Raw genomic sequence first — 22555 nt, 5'->3', positions numbered from 1 at the left:
GGCAGGATGCTCTTCCGCAAGAGCACTTTTTGCGGAAAAGCATCCGGGGCCAATCTAGACATGGTTTTCCGCAAAAAAGCCCCGATCGCCATTTTCACAATTAGGGCTTTTTTTGCGGAAAACAGTACTGTGCTGTCTACACTGGCCCTTTTGCACAAAAGTCTTTTGGAAAAAGACTTTTGCCCGAACGGGAACAGCATAGTATTTCCGGAAAAGCACTGACGATCTTACATGAGATCGTCAGTGCTTTTCCGGAAATTCAAGCGGCCAGTGTAGACAGCTGGCAAGTTTTTCCGCAAAAGCAGATGATTTTGAGGAAAAACTGTCCAGTCTAGACACAGCCAATATGTATTCTGGTTCTCTTCCATTCTGGCAATACCTCCCAGCTTTGTGTCACACACAAATTTTATTAGCACATTCCCATTTTTTGTGTCAGGTTTATTAATGAAAATGTTGAATAAGATTGGTTCAAAACCGGACTCTGAGGAACTCCACCAGAAATCGCCTTCTAACCTGCCAGTTAACCTTTCACAGAATGACCTATTGTAGTCTTCCCTTTAATTAGTTCCTTGAGCACCTTTTTCAATTCTCATATTGTCATCTTATTCAATTGAATTAGTAATTTTCCATGTGGCAAAGACAGTTACCTGTTTCCGTAACTGGTATCCTTTGAGATATGTTTTCTCATGTCCATTCGACATAGGTGTGTGTGCTTACTACATGCACCAGGGCCGTAACAGTATACATAGGGGGAATTGGCTCAGGTGCCCCCCTGGAATGGCATGCACATGCTGCACTATATAGGGCACTTCCAGACCCCTTCCATCCTCAGTTCCTCCTTGCCGGAAAACTCCGAAAGTGGGGAAGTGCAGCGGGATGCTGAATGGACATGAGCAATACATATAGATGAACACTAGTTATGGAAACAGGTAAACTATCTTTTCTTCTTAGAATGCTTTCACAAGTCCATTCAATGTAGGGAACTGTAAGCAGTATCTCTGGTGGTGGGAGGAGTTTAAGGACATGGGAAACTGCAACACAATTCTCCTGAAGGCAGTATTTTCTTGGGCTTGTTGTGTCAGGCTGCAGTGAAAATGTGCACTGAGGACCATGTTGCGGCCTCACACATCTCCTGGATAGGAACATTGGCAATGAAGGCTTCAAAGGAGGCTTGTACTCTGACTGAATGTGCCCTAACAAGCAGTCCCGGGAGCTAACCCTGCTGTGGCTCTGCCTTTAACTGTATTAAGAGTCGCCAGGCATGAGCCAGGAATCAGTTGGCCCAGCTTGCACCTAGTTCCCCTTGCTGCACTTGTGCTTAAATGTATTAAGAACACACCAATTCATGATGCTAGGTGTCTAACTTATGGACCTTACTGCATAAATAAATGCCACATTTTCCTTTTTCAATTACCAGCAACATACATCTTTGGAATGCTTCTATTTTTGTTTAAGTCAAGATGAGTAGCTGGGGATTAGCCAAGAAATATATACAAACTGAGAAGTTACTTCATGGACTTTTTCCTCCACACTGATTGAATTAAATCACAGGAGCCATAAAATATTTGGGAAGAGAATGATTTGTGAATGCTATTTTTTTGTTAAATAAAAGAATGATTTAGACAACCCAACACCCTACTCTGCACATCTTATCATTAATTGAATACTAAATGAAATCCTCCTACAAGCTTGTATTCGTAAAAATATGCAGGATGAGCTTCTGGAGCATTCATGAACCTCACTTAAGGCTCTTTAATTATAGACTGATGCAGGTATGGGGAGAAAAATCGGATGTTTGAAACAAAAAACAGCACGGCACTGCCGCAGCGGAAATGGATTTGAATGAGCGAGTGTATATAAACATGCATTCTCCCTTCTAGGATGGATTACCTTGAGTGCAGGCAGGCTGAAGCCATCTGTAAGGTTGTGTGCCTCCTCTTCAGACACCTGCTCTTCACTCAGACCAAGACCCAGTTCCTTAAAAGGGACTACACAGATGTAGTTGGTCACATTGTCACTCTCTGCATTCAGAGGGTAGGTTTAATCAGAGTTAAGGCAGTTAACAAAGAAGCCTTTGTACTTAATGGAAGATTAGGGAAGAGGCAAAACAACTAACAAATCTCCAATTATTAAGGATCTTTCTTGCAAGTTCTTATGTTCTTAAATTACTTGAGATCATGCTCAGTTTTAAGTGAGCATGGTACAATCTGAGTCACTGTATAGGTTTTAAAGGCTCAACTGTGTACATTAAGTTGTAGACAAAGGATACACTACACCATCTAAATAAAAATAATTAACTAATAAACAATCCCTGAATTATTTTTAATTGAAAAAAACCTTTGCCAAACAATCAAATAGCTAGTTCAAAATAAATTCTATAATGTGGTGTGTACAGGTTGCACTTCCCAAAATTGGAATTCTCTGGTCCAGCAACATCCTTGGCCAGCAGGACCACAAATGTTCCTTGATCAGACAACCCTGGTAGCCTAGTGGCAGGAGGACAATCCAGGAGGGGCTAGGTTGAAGCAGTGGAACTGGGCAGGAGCTGGCAACAGCCCCTGAAAGCCTGCAGCAATAGGACCTGGTCGGGGCAGCCCCTGATAGCGCAGGATTGGGCTGGCGACAGGGTGATGCCAGTGCAGGGCTGGGCCTAGAGCCTCAGGCAGTCCATGGATGCAGGACCAACGCTGGGACTAGGAGCAGCCCCCAGCAGTGTGGGGCTAGAGCCCAGGACAGCCCACGGAAGTAGGAACAGAGCCCATGGGCTGCCACAGGGCAGGAGCTCACTGTCTCAGCAGCCTGTGGCAGAGGGACCAGGTCCAGGGCTGGAGAAAGCTCCAGCGGCCCACAGCTGCACGGGGCTGGAGCCCTGGAAATACCACGGAAGCGGGGCCAGATCCTACAGGCTGCAGCGGGGCTGGGACTGGTGCTTGAGCCCCTGGAAGCCCCACCAGGGTCAGAGCCAGCCCCCGGCAGCCTATGGTAGCACATGGCTGGAGCCTATGGCCGCACAGACTGTGGGAACCCAGCAGGCAGTCCGGTTGGGAAAGCAACAGTGAGGTCAGCAACCCAACAGGCAGCTCAGAAGAAGCTGGAGGGAGTCCCTCTGCCTCTCTCTCTGCCCCCACCTCAGCTGGCAGAGTCAGTGGCTGGGGGCTATAGCAAGGAACCATCTCTAGGTTCAGCAAATTCCCTGGTTCAGGACTGGTTAGGTCCCGAGGGTGCTGGATAAGAGATGTCAAACCTGTAGTAAGAGCTCAGGTCACTAAAGCTTAATTTCTTTAATATATTTTGTGAATGTAGTACTGTATACCAAAGTACTTACTTCTGTGGTAGCTACAATATGCTGTCAAATTATGCCAAAATAAATGAACAAAGCATATTTTGTGATGCAGTAGCATTGTTTCATTATATTCATCTACTTGATGATTTGCAAAATGTGGTGGTTAGCAATGGGTTTCACAGTCATCAGCATGATCGTATACATAAGCACATTATGCATGTGAGTAATCCCATTGAAGTAACTGCTCAAATGGAACTTCTCACAGGCATAAATTTAAGCAAATAGAAAAACACTTGCAGGATTGGGACCTTAGGGACAGTTCCAAAGCACGCTGAAATTAATGGGAGTCTTTTTATTGACTTAAATGTGCTTTGGATCAAATCCAAAAAGTTACATTTCCATTGAAAAGAAAAAACTATGGCTTCCTCATGCTAGCTGACTTAGATGTAGCTGCTGTTTGATTATAGTGTAGACATTCAGACTGTCAGACACTGTGAGAGCAGCTCAACCTACAGTCCATGCCCAAAATGTCTGCATATCAGTTAAATGGCCCCTTAGTTTGAGCACTGAAATTACAAGTCAGTTCACTTGAGCCAGCCACGGATTTTTAATTACAGTGTAGACATATACTTAGTGAGCTTCTACTGTAATATTTATATTTGTAGGTCATCCTGTCTCAAGAGCAATTACTCCATTTTCTCCAAAACTGGCACATGAGCCTGAGTTTTTGTTTACGGAAGATAAGAGGTACAAAGTGTATCAGCGAATCATGTTACAAGATTTATGTCACTAGAAATACAAGTGTTTTAATATACTATGAAGAGTGAAATTGGCCATAAAGGGAGAGGTCTCTGTTGAATGACGCTATAGTTATGCATTCAAATTTTGTATTTTCCTTCTAGCTAACAAGTTATTTTCACTTGATTTTTTGAAAACTGAAAATACTTAGATCTGCATGCTGAAAAGAGTAATGGCGTATAAACCATCTGTGCCAATTTATAGGTAACTGCTATGACTGCCGAAATTCGATAGACTACATAACTAGTGCCTTATCAAATTCATAACCATGAAAAACACATCACAGATGGTGAAATATGACCTCCCCCACGCCTGCATGAAATTAGGTCTTCTGTGTGCTTTTCCCCAATACTATACAGATTTCACAGGGAGACTACCATTTCTCAGATGGAAGGCCCTGATCCAAAAGGGAATTGCAGGATGATCAGAAGGTTATTTTAGGCGGGTTGTGGTATTGCCACCCTTATTTCTGTGCTGCTTTCAGAGCTGTGTAGATGGGGAGTGGTGGTTGCTTGGATGCTCATTTCTGAGCACCCTGTGATCAGCAACGCAGAAGTAAGGGTAGCAATATCACACCATGCCACCCTTGCTTCAGTGCTGCTTCTGTCAGTGGCTCTGCCTTCATAGCAGGACTCCTGGCCAACAGCTGTTGCTGCCCTTCAGATGCCCTGCTCTGAAGGCAGTACCACTAACAGCAATAGTTCAGAAGTAAGGGTAGCAGTATCACAAGGCTCCCTGCAATAATCTACAATATCCTCTTTTCACCCCTCCCCACTGCCGCCTTCTACATCTCCAGCTCCAGAGTCTCTTTTTCTCATGATGCCCAACTTTCTTACTCACTCAGTTCTAAGACTTTTGTAGTAAAATGTGATAGGTAGCACTTCTATGTACCAATCCTACTAGCACTTCTATGTACCAATCCTAATATTTGGTATTCTGTGAACATTGAAAGCTTTCCATTTGTCTCATCCCTAGTGTTTGCCAGTCATGTGCTTTTACATGTTTAGGATTTTGAGCTAGAAGGTTGAATGATTTCAAGCCTTAATGAATGCCTGCTATATTCATAATATATCGTATATATTACATGTACCAAGTCTCTCTCATTAATTTGTGCTTTGCAATTGTTTTACTTTGTTTTGGGTATCACGTGCTATCAACTCCCACAATATCTGGTGTTTTACTTAATGCCTCAGTTGCTGGAATTGAGATTGCATGAGAATCTCAGCTTTCAACAAAATACAAGAATAAAATGTTTTCTAGCCTTTGGATGTGGAGAAATGCTTGAAAAATGTGAAGTGTATGTAACTTAAAGGTCCATAAACAAAATGTCAAAAAAAAAAGTGTTTTTAAGCTCATGATTTTAAGCCAACTCATGATTTTTGAGAACTTAGGATATCTTGTCATTAAATAAAAACTTTTATATGAAATACTGAATTGCTATCATACATCTCTACACAAACTTTTACCTTCTGTAGAACTCTATAAAAGAAACATTTTCAAAGTCCTTAGGGAAAAAAGATTTAATTCAAACCATGTTTCTTTAATTTCTGTTTTGATTTGGGTTTGCAAATGCAATGCTCTCTTCCTCTGGGATCATATAAGGCCCAGCAGAGGCACTGGTTTCTTGCCAAGCTGGCTAAACTGTTTTCTAGGATAGTTCATTACGAGTTCTACCCTTTCATTCCCAAACTCAAATGATTTTCCACCTGTTTAATTCTCAACATGATTTAAAAAGTCTGCTCCAGAAAAGAATGTTGCCACTGGTGTAGAAAAGCATTGTCAATAATGAAGCTTTGATGGCTGATGAGAAAGAAGCATTGAGTGTGCAACCGACACACAGACAAAACTCATTTTAAACTTTTAGTAACCGAAATTAGAAAAAAAAGCCTAATTACTGCTCTTCAGAAATCCAAGTAATAAAGCAAAGAAAAGCTTGTACTGCCAGTTACCTAGGAATGTAGTATGTTGCAATCAGTTACTGACTCACGTAAATGTGTAGGTGTTGGCAGGATCCAACGTTTTAAGTTAACCCAGTGGGTGGTCAAAAGGCGGAGTGCAGGGATAACCAGGCTACCCTTTCCTCAGATGGAAAAAATCAGGCAACAATCTTTAAGACTGAACATTTGTAAGTTTGGCAGAAGTTCCTTTTAATCTCCCTCTGTAACAAACAGTCTAATAGCATAAACATTATATAATGCAGGCTCAGTAGTGTGATCTCAATCTATTTTATTTTTTGTTCACATGCAGTTTTATACTTTCTACATAGGATCAATAAATGCAGAGTGGGAACAAGGGTAGATTTCTGACTCATGTTAAAGAAAACATTGCAGGAGACAGTGTATATAACAGTAGGGCTGTGCATAGTGTTGAATATTAGTTCTCGATTTATATAACACTGCTCTACTGTGCCTTTCGGAGTTGAATGTACTGTACTATTATTTTTATAGAATTAAGGCAAGAAAACGGGGTATACTTACAAAAGCATCGGTATCTTCTAATACAAATGAATCTGAATTTACTTTAGAATCCCATTGAGAAATTAAAACAGATATACTAGATTATAGCAATGTCAATTGTAATTTGATAAGCAAGATGAAAAGACATCACAATAACTTTAAATTATTCCAAAATTAAATTAACTTTAACCATAAACTTTACAGTTGAAGTATTCTAGGAATAATTAGAACATTGCAGAGATCAAGATATTTTACTTTAAATTATATTTCAATATAGAAAAACTGGAAGCAATCCTAGAATGAATCAGAAAGCAATTCCATAGTAGATACCACAAGATAACTGAACTCTTGGGGGATCTGTACTCATATTTTGCTGATAAACATGATTTGTTCTTCAGTGCATGCTCATTAAATGCACATCAATCCTTAAAAACACTTGTATACAGATGTGTGCGTGGGAACAAAGAAAAGATACCAGAGAAGTTTTATATAAACATTGTTCAACCACCACTTCTGTGCCCATTTTTAAAGGCGACATGAGATTTTTAAACAAAAGCTGCTAAATAAAAATGGTCTTTCACTTAAGTTGGAAATACACAATTTATTATCCCTTGAATGTTAAAGGTACAATTGTGTAACATTTTCAAGCTTTTTCACCACACAAAAAGGGATAGGCACTTATGTTTTTTATTAAACTAGCAGACTTACTTAGCATTGCCTGGGTCCTTCAGGTGATGTGGGGAGTGCAGGAATTAGGCAGGGACTTTAGATGGGAGGGCGGTGTAGTAGGCTGGGGTGGAGTAGGCTTTGGAGTGAGAAACAGGGTGCTCCATCCACTAGTGGCCATATCTCCCCGTGTCCCTCCACAGCTACCAAGGGTATTTTCTCTCCATCCAGTCCCTACCACAATCACCAGGGATATTTGGTCCTCCCTCCAACCACCGGGATCGTGTTCTCTCTCCCAGCCCCTCCTCCTAGCTGCCAACAGTATGTTCTTTCCCTCCGGCCAGCAGGGGTGTGGTCTCTCCTAACAGCCCTTCCACGTGGCCACCTTTTTCTTTAACCCTCCCCCCCTTCATTTGGAGCTGCAACCTAGGGCGGAGAGAGGGAGTCAGAATGAGGAAGGATTTGGGGTGGGGGCTACTTACCTGGTGCGCTGGCAGGCAATATGGCGGAGCCTCAGCCCTTCGGGCCACTACCTTGGTGATATGGCTGCCCCAAGTGCTCACATGGCAGGATAGCTCTCCCCTGCAGGCTCCCTGCTCCTCAGTGGCCTATCTCATTATTGCATCCATCAGAACAGACACTCCCTTTGCATGTTACGGAAAACAGTTCCTTTCCCAGGGCTTCCAGTTGTCATGGCACAACCAAACACCGAGGAAGCTGCATAACAAATTTGGTGGCCCTAGCTCTTACCATTTAGGAGGAGTTCTTCTACAAACAGACTCAGAAAGACAGACATACAGACAGATGCACTCTAATATTATAGTTCAGTTTCCAAGAGCCAGACAGGATCCATGGCTTGAACTGAAGCATCTAGAAGTTTGGGTGTTGTAATTGGCTCTGTCGTTGTGTGAGCATCTTGTTGATGGGGAATAGTGTGATGTGGAGACAGATGGACATCCAATGGAGTTAAGAGTACCTGCTTTGTCTGGGCCTGCTGGCTCCATGTCGTGCTGCCACTTTGAAATGCACAAGAGCCCGCACTGGGGCTCTTGTACATTTCAAAGGAGGAATGCGGAACTCCACATGCAACCCAGGGCCACCAGGAAGATTCCAGGCTGCATGTGGTGTACCAGCTTTGAAATGAACAAAGGAGACTCAGAGTCCCCTGCTGACCCTGGGCTCTATGCTGCGCTGCTGATTTGATCCCAGGCTCCGCACGGCATTTCCCCAGAACCTGGGGTCAGCTGGGGATTCGCCATCTGATCCCGGGTTCCACAGAAATGCCACGCTGGAGCCCGGGATCAGCTGGGGAGTCCCCAGCTGACCTCTGGCTCCACACGCGGCAGCACCACACAACTGATCCAAGGCTAAGCTGTGCAGTGCTGCTGCTTTGAAACCCTGAGGCGCAGCCCTTTTTAACACTGCCCCTTTGAACGCCGCCTCGGAGTTTCAGAGGGGCAGCTGCACAACCGAGGCAGCATTTCAAAGGGACAGTGCCACACAGCTAAGCTGGGGATCAGCTGTGTGGTGCTGCCCCTTTGAATAATGCCTCAGCATTTGAAAGGGCCAGCCACACAGCTGATCTCCAGCTCAGCTGTGCGGGGCTGCTGCTTTGAATGCCGCCTGGGCATTTCTAAGTGACAGCGCTGCACAGCTGATCTTGAGCTCAGCTGTACAGCGCTACAGCTTTGAAGTACCCTCTGTCCCCCACCTTTTCTGCCTCTATCTGATAAAGGCAGCAAGGGGGAGGGAGGGAGTTGACTAGCTGACCGACTATTCAATAAGCATTTGCTTATCGGATAGCTGACTAGTCCTTAACATCCCCATTCCCTCATAAGTCATGTTCTCTAGACCTTTAATCATTTTTGTTGCTTTTCTATGGACCTTCCTCAAATCTTTCTTGAAATGTGGTGCCCAGAACTGGACACAATACTCCAATTGAGGCCTAATCACTGCAGCGTAGAGTGGAAGAATGACTTCTCGTGTCTTACTCACAACACTCCTGTTAATGCATTCCAGAATCATGCTTGCTTTTTTTGCAACAGAGTCACACTGTTGACTCATATTTAGCTTGTGGTCTACTATGACCCCTAGATCCCTTTCTGCAGTACAGGCAGTCCCCGGGTTACATGGATCCGACTTACATCGGATCCCTACTTACAAACGGGGTGAGGCAACCCCGCACTAGCTGCTTCCCCCCAGCAGACCAGGGAGACGCGGAGCGACTTTTCTCAGCAGACACCTCAGCTTGAGAATAAAGGACTGAGGGAAGTGAGGTGTGGGAGAATAAAACTGAGCTCTGGAGAAATGTTTGGCTAGAGTTTCCCCTACAATATGTACCAGTTCCGACGTACATACAAATTCAACTTAAGAACAAACCTACAGTCCCTATCTTGTATGTAACCCGGGGACTGCCTGTACTCCTTCCCATTCCATAGACAGTCAATTCCCATTCCATGTGTGTGAAATAGATTGTTCCTTCCTAAGTGGAGCACTTTGCATCTGTCCTTATTAAACATCATCCTATTTACCTCAGACCATTTCTCTAGTTTGTCCAGATCACTTTGAATTATGACCCCATCCTCTAAAGCAGCTGCAACCCCTCCCAGCTTGGTATCATCTGCAAACTTAATAAGCGTAGTCTCTAAGCCAATATCTAAATCCTTGATGAAGATATTTAACAGAACCAGTCCCAAAACAGACCCCTGCAGAACCCCACTTATTATGCCCTTCCAGCATGATTGTGACTGTTAATAACTACTCTCTGAGAACGGTAATCCAGCCAGTTATGCACCAACCTTAGAGTTGCTCCATCTAAGTTGTATTTGCCTAGTTTATTGATAAGAAGGTCATGCAAGACTCTATCAAATGCCTTTCTAAAGTCTTGGTATACCATGTTCACCGCTTCTCCCTTATCCACAAGACTTGTTATCCTATCGAAGAAAGCTATCAGATTCGTTTGACATGCTTTGTTCTTTACAAATCCATGGTGGCTATTACCTATGACCTTATTTTCTTCCAGATGTTTGCAGATTAAATCCTTAATTACTTGCTCCCTTATCTTTCCTGGTACAGAAGTTAAACTGACTGGTCTGTAGTTTCCTGGGTTGTTCTTTTTTTTTTTTTTTTTTTTTTTTTATGATGGGCACTATATTTGCTCTTTTCCATTCTTCTGGAATCTCTCCTGTTTTCCATGTTGTTTCAAAGATGATAGCTAAAGGCTCAGATACCTCCTGTATCAGCTCCTTGAGTATTCTAGGATGCATTTCATCAGGCCCTGGTGACTTGCAGACATCTAACTTTTCTAAGTAATTTTAACTTGTTTTTTATTTTATCTTCTAAACCTACCACATTTCCACTAGCATTCACTATGTTAGGTATTCTGTCATCATCAGACTTCTTGGTGAAGACTGAAACAAATAAGGCATTAAGCACCTCTGCCATTTCCAAGTTTCCTGTTTCTCCCTCCTCACTGAGCAGTGGGCCTCCCCTGTCCTTGGTCTTCCTCTTGCTTCTAATTATATTTATAGAATGTCTTCCTGTTACCCTTTATGTTTCTAGTTAGTTTGAGCTAATTTTGTGCCTTTGCCTTTCTAATCTTGCCCCTGCATACGTGTATTGTTTGCTTATATTCATCCTTTGTAATTTGTCCTAGTTTCCACTTTTTACATGACTCCTTTTTGATTTTGAGATCATGCAAGATCTCCTGGTTAAGTCTAGGGGGTCTTTTGCCATACTTTCTATCTTTCCTATGCAGCAGAAAAGTTTGCTTTTGCACCCTTAATATGTCCCTTTGGAAAACTGTCAATTCTCTTCAGTTGTTTTTCCTCTTAGTCTTGCTTCCCATGGGACCTTACTTACCAGCTCTCTGAGTTTATCAAAATCTGCCTTCCTGAAATCCATTGTCTCTATTTTGCTGTTTTCCTTTCTATCATTCCTTAGAATCATGAACTCTATGATTTCATGATCACTTTCACCCAAGCTGCCTTCCACTTTGAAATTCTCAACCAGTTCCTCCCTATTTGTTACAATCAAATCTAGAACAGCTTCTCCCCAGTAGCTTTTTCAACTTTCTGAAATAAAAATTGTCTTCAATGCAGTCCAATAACTTATTGGATAGTCTGGCTATATTGGATAATTCTTGATTATATCCAATCCAGAATTCAAAGTTACTTTTATGAAATTGTTTCAATCACTCCGGATATGAATGTTTTCATTTCCCTTCATATACACAGAAAATAAATCTACTCTCGAGGGCTATCTCAGGATATGAATCAGTGATGTCTTGAGCACAAAAGCAGGATTCACATCACCAGATAAATGATCCACAAACACTTATGTCTTCTGAACTGGACTATCAGTACACCTGCTGCACAGACAGACACACATATATTAGCCAAACCATACATTCCAGGAAAATGTAACAGTAATTGGTAATGACTAGAGATGTAAAGGGTTAACCAGTGGCCAGGCTGCGCTGGAGCAGCCCCCTGCCTGATGCCTGGCCAAAGCAGCCCCACTGCCCATGGTGAGAAGCCAGCCCAATGCAGCCCTGATCCCCAGAACAGCCCCACTGCCCACAGAGAGCCAAGCTTGAGGAGCACTCCGTGAGCTATCTGAACTCTAGTTAACTGGTTAAATGAATGAAATTATTTTGTTTAACCAGTTAGCATTTTAAGGGGTATTTGCATCCATAGTAATGATAATTTTTTCACAATATTATCTTGCGCATTTGTTTCCAAGCTTGTGATTTTTCTGGGGAAGTAGAAATATTATCACATATTTTTGAATGCAGTACATTGGCATTTCTGATATTTTCCCAACTATGGCACAAGTATAACATCTCCATCAAGTAACCTTGTGCCATTTTTTTCATTGGACTGCAACTTTATGCTCTGGAAATCAATTGTGAGAGGAGCCACATTTGATTTTGGATGCAGAAAATCCTCTCTGAGGAGTGTGTCTCTTGGCTAACCAATGTTGCAACAATACCATTCAACGTTCATGAAATACAAAAATCACTTACCCTTTAACCTGAAGACTTCATATAGCAATGGAGAGACAAAGTGAGAGGGCAGGTGGCCGAGACGAAAGTTTTTTTTCGAAGAAGGGAAATAAAGACGGGTAACAGCAATAGTGAAAGGGAAAGGACCGAAACATACATATCAATATTCACACAAAGGACAAATGTTTGTAAGACACAACAGAGGACACTAATCTTAGATTGAGCAGTGACAAAAACAAATATTTTAACAATGTGCTGTCTCAAACACAACTCAAAAAAGAAACTCTGAAGCTCTCCCCTTTCCTTTTTGCACATATTTAACTAGATACCATAAGTCTCCTGATACCAGTGCTATTCATTAGGACAATTAACTGTCCTGTCTCTGTGGATAGGTAATTCATTCATAAGTATCTGCAATTGTGGGTTTTTACAAAAAGGATATTTTTTCAGCATGTACAGAGTAGCTAATCTTGAAGCTCGAAAGTTGGCTCTGACAGATCGGTAAACAGCTTTCCGAAGACCAATGAGATGCTGACTAGGATGCTGTCCAGCTTTATTAAATGGGCAAACAGCACTGACCCTGTCAAGCAAACTTGAAAAGTAAAATGTGATACAACTGTACAGATGTCCTAAAGAATTTTTAAAAGATAATATATCAATTTCACTTTCACATCCCTTATTTACAAGCGACAATCTTTTTTATAATGGGGCAATACATGTAATGAAAGCAACCAAGTTTTACCATATAAATGATATATTTAAATGAAAAAAGATTGACAACTCAGTAAAAGTCCTAGATCCTGTTCCCATTGGAATCAATGGCAAAATTCCCTTGGACCTCAATTGTACTGGATTAGGTGATACAAAAAGAAAGCACTGTATAGAGATGCTGTAAGACTAAAACTTAATATACATCTCACTACGTGCAACTAATTTCTGAGCTCTTACAAATGTTTTATGGTTAGGCAGTGCTGCTATCTATTTAGATTAATCTGTATTCCCCCCCCCCACCCTCCTGCCAATACAAGGAATGCCATTCAGTTTGATGAGTCATCAAACATTTGAGTGGAAGCACAGTTTACCATCAAAGCTACAGATATTCTTGTGGCACTATTACAGCTAGAAATACAAAGTAAAGCAAAGATTCTGAAATGCATTCAACTACATATACTAACTTTTTAAAATGCACATTGATCTTAATGCATACATATGTATATCAGCGTATCACTGTTTTAGCTGCTCAAGGAACAGACTGAAGAATGGCTTTAAGAAAGTGCCATTATAAAAATTACCTACAAGCTGCCCCCGACTTGCGACGTGATCGGTTCCTGGGATAGCGTCGCAAGTCGTGGGCATCATAACTCGAACCTGCATTTACGATAGGCGCCATGTGCCTTTGTAAATGCAGGCCAAGGACGTAAGTTGGGGGTTTTTGGCCCCTTCTGCACTTACAAAAATGGCCATAAGTGTGGGGGGTTGCAACTGAAGTGTATTTGGTTCCGACTAGTTCTGACTAGTTTTGACAAATTTAGTTCTGACTAGTTTTCTGTTAATGTATACTATATTTAATAACATGAAAGGTTTTTATTAAAATAACAGCTATAAAACCTTAATACTGCATTAACACACAAGAATAATACTTAAACATGATTAAATAAAGTTTTGTCTTTAAAGCATTTTTCCTTATGTTATAAAAGAAGCAAAACAAACAGCACTAGTTTGCAATTTACAAAACAAAAACTAATATGTTAGTCCAATTCTGTGTTTTCACTGGAACCTTAAAATTAACATCTGGTAAAGATTCTCTCTCAAAACCTCTGTGACTATTTGAAACGAATACTCACAGATGAACTTTCTTGTCAGTCTTTTAAACCGTACACTTCAATAGATTGTAAAAAGTGTGCCTGGAGAAGGTAAGTGTTTGGTGGTCTTTTTCTAGCATTTTATTTCTCTTCTACCCTTCAAGGGGCAATATAAACACCTGAGGAATCTCTCTGCAGGAAGGCAAGTATGGATAGTGATAGGTCAGCTGTTGTGACCTACTCAGCATGTGCCATGTTTGTCTTCCTCCAGAAGATAGAAGGGATTTCATCTGTACTAAGTGTAAGCTGGTCACCATCTTAGAGGAAAAAATTAGAGAACTTGTGGCCCAAGTATCAACCCTACGTTCCATCGGAGAAGATGAAGACTTCCTCGACAGAAGGCAGCATTTAATATTGCAGTCATATCAGGCTGAAGAACTAGTGAGGGAAGTACAGAATAAGGAATAAAACCAGCAGCATGTAACCTCTAGGAGAAGAAAGCCAATTCAGGTATCCCCGATTCTGTTAGAAGTAAGTAACTGCTTTCAGACTCTCTGACAGGCACTACAGTGGAGAATGCTTTGGCAGAGACCTCTAAGGAATGGATAAGAAGATAACTCCATCAATCAAAAGGCATGGGATGCATAGTCCTAAGGATGGGGGGTTCCACGACCACCATCCTCAAGAGAAGACCACAGGTGGTGGTGGTCAGAGACCTCCATCCTAAGAGGGACAGTCATCCATCTGCCATCCAGATCTGAAATCTTGAGAAGTGTGCTTCTTACCAGGAGCTAGAATTCAGGATGTGACCAAGAGTCTTCCAAAACTGAACAAACCTTCGGATCGCTACCCCTTCCTGCATCTCCATATAGGAACTAATGATACGGCGAAGAATGACCTTGAGCAGGTCACTGCAGATTATATAGCACTGGGAAGAAGAATCAAGGAATTTGAAGTGCAAGTGATATTCTCATCCATCCTCCATATTGAAGGAAAAGGTCAAGGTAAGAATCATTGAATCGTGGAAATAAATGCATGGTTGCGCAGGTGGTTTCAGAAAGAGGGCTTTGGTTTCTTTGACCATGGAACTCTGTTCCAGGCCCAAGGATTGCTAGGAAGAGATGGAATCTACCTAACCAAGACAGGAAAGAGCATCTTCGTGGACAGGCTTGCAAACCTAGTGAGGTAGGCTTTAAACTAGGTTTGTTGGAAGACAGTGACCTAAGCCCTGAGGTAAGTGAGGAAGTGGGATACCAGGAAGAAATACAAGGAGGAAGGAGCAACAAAGGAGTTTCAAAAGGAGAAGGTAGGGCAATCAAATAGTTATCTAAAGTGTTTGTACACGAATGCAAGAAGCCTGGGAAATAAACAGGAAGTATTAGAAGCCCTGGCACAGTCAAAGAACTATGATTTGATTGGAATAATGGAGATTTCGGGGGATGACTCACATGACTGGAGCATTGCCATAGAAGGGTATAAACTGTTCAGGAACAACAGGCAGGGGAGAAAAGGAGGAGGAGTTGCCCTGTATGTAAGAGAGCACTATGATTGCTCAGAGTTCCATTATATAGAGGGAGAAAAGCCTCTTGAGAGTCTTTGGATTAAGTTTAGAGGTGGGAGCAACAGAGGTAATGTTGTAGTTGGTTTCTGCGATAGACCACCAGATCAAGTGGATGAGGCAGATGAAGCTTTCTTCAGACAACTTAAGAGAAGCTTCCAGATCACAGGCCCTGTTTCTCATGGGGGACTTGAATCATCCTGACATCTGTTGGGAGACCAATACAGCAGTACACAGACAATCCAGGACGTTTTTGGAGAATGGTGGGGATAACTTCCTGGTACAAATGCTGAAGGAACCAACCAGGGGCCATGCGCAGCTTGACCTGCTGTTCACAAACAGGGAGGACACCAATACGGGAAGTAGATGTGGGTGGCAACCTGGGCAGCAGTGATCATGAGATGGTAGATTTCAGCATCCTGACAAAAGGAAGAAAGGAGAGCAGCAAAATACACACCCTGGACTTCAGAAAAGCGGACTTTGACTCCCTCAAAGAACTGATGGGCAGGATTCCCTGGGATGGTAACATGAACGGGAAAGAAGTCCAGGATAGCTGGCAGTATTTTAAAGAAGCCTTATTAAAGGCACAGGAAAAACACATCCTGATGCGCAGTAAGAAAAGCAAATATGGTATGCCATCACATTGACTTACAAGGGAAATCCTTGTAGAAACTTGGACAGATAACTAGGTAGGAGTATAAATATATTGCTCGAGCATGCAGGGGAGTAATCAGGAAGGCAAAAGCACAATGGGAATTGCAGCTAGCAAGGGATGTGAAGGGTAACAAGAAAGGTTTCTACTGGCAAGTTAGCAATAAGAGGAGTGTGGGGGGGTCCCTTACTGGATGAGAGAAGTAACCTGGGCTAGGTCTACACTATGAGTTTTCTTGGCAAAAAATATGCTAATAAGGGACTCATTTGCATGAGTCACAATCTCATTTGAATGTTTTCTGCCAATCCATTTTTGTGCTGGGGTTTTTGCGCAAAAACAAGCAGTGTGGACATTTTCTTTTTGTGCAAAACCCCCCTTTTTTGGATCTTGCGGAAAAAGGGGGTTTTGCGCAAAAAGAAAACGTCCACACTGCTTGCTTTTGCGCAAAAACCCTAGAGCAAAAACAGATTAGCAGAAAATATGCAAATGAGATCGCAATTCATGCAAATGAGTCCCTCGTTAGCATATTTTTTGATGAGAAAACTCGTAGTTTGATGTAGCCATAGCGACAGATGATGTGGGAAAAGCTGAAGTACTCAATTCTTTTTTTGCCCCCATAATCACAGACAAGGTCAGCTCCCAGACTACTGCATTATGCAACGCAGAATGGGAAGGAGGTGGACAGCCCTCAGTGGAGAAAGAACAGGTTAAGAACTATTTAGAAAAGCTAGACATACACAAATCCATGGGTCCAGATTTAATGCATCCAAAGGTACTGAGGGAGTTGGCAAATGTCATTGCAGAGCCTTTGGCTATTATCTTTGAAAACTCGTGGAAATCGAGAGAGATTCTGGATGATTTGAAAAAGGTAAATGTGGTGCCCATCTTTAAAAAAGGAAAGCCAGGGAACTATAGACCAGTCAGCCTTACCTCAGTCCCTGGAAAAATAATGGAGGGGATCCTCAATAAATCCATTTTGAACCCCTAGAAAGAGGGGAAAGTGACCAGGAAGAGTAAACATGCATTCACGAAGGGCAAGTCATGCCTGATCAATCTGATTAGCTTCTATGATGAGGTAACTGGCTCTGTGGATATGGGGAAGTCAGTGAATGTGATATACCTTGACTTTAGCAAAGCTTTTACATGGTCTCTTACAATATTTTTGCCAGCAAGTTAAGGAAGAAGGGATTGGATAAATGGATTGTAAGTTGGATGGAAAGCTGGCTATATTGTAGGATCCAATGGGTAGTGATCAATGGCTCGATGTCTGGTTGGTGGTTGGTTTCAAGTGGAGTGTCCCAAGAATCGGTTGTAGGGCTGATTTTGTTCAACATCTTTCTTAATGACCTGGATGAGAGGATAGACTTCATCCTCAGCAAGTTTGCAGATGACACTAAGCTACGGGGAGAGGTAGATACATTGGAGGGTAGAGATAGGGTTCGGGGTAACCTAGAAAAATTGGAGGATTGGGCCAAAAGGAATCTGATGGGGTTCAACAAGGACAAGTGCAGTGTCTTGCACTTGGGACAGAAGAATCCCAAGCACTGTTACAGGCTGGGGAACGACTGCCTAAGTAACAGTTCAGCAGAAAAGGACCTGGGGATTACAGTGGATGAGAAGTTGGATATGAATCAACAGAGTGCCCTGGTAGCCAAGAAGGCTAATGGCATATTAGAGTGCACTAGGAGGAGCATTTCCAGCAGATCTAGACAAGTTATTATTCCCTTTTATTCAGCACTGATGAGGGCACATCTGGAGTATTGTGTCCAGTTCCGGGCCCCCATTATAGAAAGGATGTGGACACACTGGAGAGCGTCCAGTGGAGGGCAACCAAAATGATTAGAGGGCTGGAGCACATGACCTACGAGGATAGACTGAGGGATTTGAGTTTGTTTAGTCTACAGAAGAGAAGAGTGAGGGGGGATTTGATAGCAGCCTTCAACTTCCTGAAGGGAGGTACTGAAGAGGATGGAGAGAGGCTGTTCTCAGCAGTGATGGATGACAGAACAAGGAGCAATGGTCTCAAGTTACAGTGGGGGAGGTCTAGGTTGGATATTAGGAAAAACTAGGAGGTCGGTGAAGCACCAGAATGGGTTATCTAGGGAAGTAGTAGAATATCCATCCCTAGAGATTTTTATGTCTCAGCTTGAGAAAGGCTGGGCTGGGATGATTTAGTTTGGGTTGGTCTTGCTTTGGGCAGGGGGTTGGACTCGATGACCTCCTGACGTCTCTTCCAGCCCTAGGATTCTATGATTGTAATTTAAGAAAATGGACAGCAAGCTTCTAACGCTTTCTCCACAGTAAGATTCAACTACAAGACACCCACCCATTACTCATTCACCATATGTACTCCCTTGCAAAACAGAGTTGTTTTGTGATTTGTAATGTTTGTTTCCATGTCAGATGTTAATTTCAGAATTTATAGGGCCAGATTCTTCTTTCCTTTTTTCCTGAAAAACATCAAATCAGCATAATTTGCTATTTTTCTGACTGCACCACAGATAAATCATCCCAGGATCTGTTGAATGCTCCTGAACCATGCTGTGTAGTGGCAGTGAAAGGCAAGAGGAAAAGTATTGAGGATAAACTCACTTTTTTCTATATCACCAAAATCTATCCCTATTGTAAGATACTGTAATTTAAAGTGCTCTCTGTCTCACAGGCTAGATTTTACCTAAGGCTGAAATAGGATTTCTGTGTCACAGATTCATACTGCCCTGTATTAATATTATCAATAACTGCACACAGGCCTGTTGAAGGGTGGTGGGGGTGGTAGAGAAATGGGGCAGCAAAAGGCCTCCCTCCCATGGCTGCCAGCAAACTGACTGTTGTAGTGTCCAGAAGTTCAGCTTGTGTCGTAGCTAGGAGAAGTGCTTTTCTAAAGAAAAGATTGAATCTTGCACCTACAAAAATGTACACACTGTCAACGTCATCCTTGTGCTTTGTATTCCTGCAGTTGAAACTTTGTCCATTGGTGGATCCTCTACACCAGGACAGAGAATGTCCCAGATGAGAAGGCGGGGGGAAAAAAGAGACACGGGAAGACATGTTCATTGAGCTCATGAGTTCCTCTGACACTGGCAAGACCCATCTAAATGCATGGATGCTTGAACTGTTGGAAGGCATGCAGGAGCATGAGCATAACACGCAGGATGAAATGGTGCAGCTCATGAGGGAGCAGAGACATGTTGAGGCATCTGTTTGAGATTCAAATAAGGCAACTGGACCTTAGAGTCTCACTGAACCCTATGCTGAACCTACTGCCCTCCTCACCAAGTTCCATCCCCTCCTCTTCCGGATGTCCTAAGAAAGGGGGAGGGGAAGCTCCAGTGTCCCCTACAGTCAACTCCATAGAAGGGTACAAGGAGCAGAAGGCTGTCATTTCCACTGGTTTCATCATTACCACAGTCCAACTTTATAGCAAGCTGTCCTTGCCTCTCGTCCCCACCCCACTGTTCTACCAGCTCCTTAGCTCAGCATTATCTTTACTCTTTTTTGCTGTCTCATCAGTGTTTGTGAGTATAATAAAAATTAATGGGTTGAGGATAAAAGAGTCTTTATTCACTCAACACATTGAGGTTAGCAGGGATATAGTTTACTGGGAAATCCATGCAATGAAGGGGGCAGCTTGTTAACAAACACCACATATAATTGTGACATCACTCTGAGTCAATAATGAACTTGGTTTTCAAAGCCTCACAGAGATGCAATACGTCTTCTTATTCCCCTGGCTTCTGGCTGCTCAAAATTAGTTGTAAGGTGAGCTGCCTCAACCTCCCACCATGCTGGAAACTTTTTTTTCCCTTACCGTCACAGATATTATGAAGTGCACAGGAAGCAGCAACAAGAATGGGAATATTGCTCCCACTGAGGTCTAACATACAAAACAAACAATACCAGCGGGCTTTTAAACATCCAAAGGCACATTCTATCACCATTCTGCACTTGCTCAGCCTGTGGCTGAACTGCTCCTTACTGTTGTCCAGGCTGCCTGTGTACAGCTTTATGAGCCATGGGAGTAAGGGGTGGGCTGTGTCTCCAAGGATAACTATTGGCATTTCAACATCATCAGCAGTAATCTTCCTGTCTGGAAAGAAAGCCTTCTTTCAGCTTTCTGATTGGAATTCCATCATGCACCTGTCCTAATCATCCCACGTTGGTGTCCATGAAATGACTCTTGTGATCCACCAGCTCCTGCAACACCATCGAGAAATACCACTTGCAGTTTATGTACTCTTTGGCAAGGTGGTCTCATGCCAACATAGAAAGAATCTGGTGCCCTATCACCACACCCCAATAAGGGAACCCCAATGCAGCAAAACCATCTATTACGTCCTGCATGTTTCCCAGAGTCACTACCCTTCTTAGCAGAAGTCTATTGATTGTCCCAGCAATTTAGCTCCCTTCAGCCCCTATAGGTTTACCCATTCTGAATTGATTCCCCAATGACCAAAAGTAGTTTATCATTGTAAGCTTCCACAGAGCTATCACCACGTGATTCTTTCAACTATCGGAGCAGATCTCATTTTGGTATAGCTGCGCTTCAGAGATGGGGAAAACTCTTCACATAATTTCATGAAAAAGCCCATTATACATTATACAGTTCTGCAGTTATTGCTCCGCATCCCATTGCTGCACAACCATGCGGTCTCACCAGTCAGTGCCTATTTCCTGGGCCCAGAAGCAGCGCTGCACTGTTTCAACATATACGATTGTCGTCAGCATCTGCAATTTGCTCCAACCCACGACTTCCAGCATGTCTGTTTGTGTAGCATAACCTTGTTCCATGTAGTGGCTCCTGCTTAGGCTCTGAAAATACCGCAGGATAAAGCATGAGGTGTTTGCGATGCTCATGGCAACAGTTTATAGCTGACTGGGGTCCATGTTTGCCATCTGCTTTTCTGCAGGTAACCCAAGTTTAGGAAAAAAGGTGTGAAAAAGGCCTGGTTTGTTTACCACTGATTTTGATTGTAGCTTCTTGATAACCAACATGGGGGATTAGGAGCACAATTAGTGACTGGCTGGTGAGTCTAACTTCAGTGTTAGCCACCAGTATTGAAGTATCTCTTCTCCTTTTTGTAATCTGCCTGACCTAGGCATTTTCAGTGAGGACTAACCGATGCACCCTGGGTTACACCCTCATCCCATACACACCCACAGAAATCCTCTCTAATAGGTTTCTCAGATTCAAATAAAAGGGTACATAAGATCAGAAGTCAACCTGAAGATCACCTTTTGCTTTGAACTACAGCCACTCCCCAACTTACGGCCACCTCCACTTACGACCATCCGCACTTACGACCAAAGCGGTCGTAAATGTGGATCTAAGTTACGAACGGCGATCCGCGCTTACAAACAGTGCAGTCGCCATGTACACCCTATGGGATCCGAGTTACGAACAGTTCGAGTTACGGACCAAGTGTTGGTCCGTAACTCGTTCGTCACTCAGAGAGCGGCTGTACTAACTTTTAGATATGTAATTAAAGAACTAGACACTAATCATTTTGAGCAATCAGATCAAAGATTCATTAAAATTAGAATGAAAACAATCTGATGTTTTACTCAATCACAATCTGGACAAGTCCTAACAGTAAATTCTTTTTGAGACTCCTTTTGTGAAGATAAGACTGAATACTGCTTATTTGTATTCTGTCTCAATGAAAACATACCTAGGCTGACTTAGGAGATGCTTAAACATGCCAGAAAGACAATCTTTGACAAGACAAAACGCAGGCATTTCACCATCTAAAGTTCAGAAATTAATACAAACTAGATAAGATACTATTTCAGCTTTACATGTAGCATAAAGTGCTCAAACAAAAAGCAGTTGAACTAAAAGTAATAGCATAGTGTCTACAAATACAGATCAAAGTTCTCTGTGCATATTAGAGCATTTAAGTCAGAAATTTACATCTCTCAAAGTGGAGCAAAAAGAGGTATTTTATTGATCTTAAAAAGATGATGATTGGACTATTTTTGCATTTTCCTCCTCTTTTCACTCAAAGTTCTACTAACACAATGTGTTGCTAGAAATTACATTAACTGAAAACAACAGAAGGGAAGGACAATACATAGGTACAAGCATGTTGGCATCCAGATCAGTTCATGTGTTCTGTTTGTCACAATGTTCATTCATCCAAATAAGGAAGAAAACATACAAGACTGAATTCAACTTCAGATGCCGAAGAGCTAGGATCAGCGTATCAAATCTTAGGGTGGGAAAATACAAATTCTGTGGGCAAATGGTGCTGAATTTTAAGATTCTGATGTGCAATGGATGTGAAAAAATTTCAAGCTACTAAAAAAAGATCTTTCATAGCATTCCTTTGAATATA

At 42.3% G+C, this 22555-nt stretch overlaps 1 protein-coding gene across 8 annotated transcripts in view; it reads right to left on the bottom strand.

Annotated features, from left to right (window-relative positions):
* The window catches only part of VEZT (vezatin, adherens junctions transmembrane protein), a 126899-nt gene that overhangs the window by 37709 nt on the left and 66635 nt on the right, over positions 1-22555 (bottom strand). For 6 of the 8 annotated variants that reach the window (XR_012905188.1, XM_075933499.1, XM_075933520.1 and 3 more), the window contains 2 exons: positions 12651-12800; positions 1891-2038 (listed from right to left, as the gene is read on the bottom strand). Coding sequence is in view for 7 of the 8 variants with exons in the window: in XM_075933499.1 (XP_075789614.1) it covers positions 1891-2038; positions 12651-12800 (298 nt within the window). In the remaining variant the exon portion in view is untranslated. The remainder of the gene's footprint in view (positions 1-1890; positions 2039-12650; positions 12801-22555) is intronic. The other 2 variants (XM_075933503.1, XM_075933526.1) reach the window with 1 other exon arrangement.

Source organism: Pelodiscus sinensis, chromosome 1 (assembly GCF_049634645.1).
Source record: "Pelodiscus sinensis isolate JC-2024 chromosome 1, ASM4963464v1, whole genome shotgun sequence".
Taxonomy (NCBI): domain Eukaryota; kingdom Metazoa; phylum Chordata; order Testudines; family Trionychidae; genus Pelodiscus; species Pelodiscus sinensis.
This window is presented reverse-complemented; position numbering and strand designations above follow the sequence as displayed.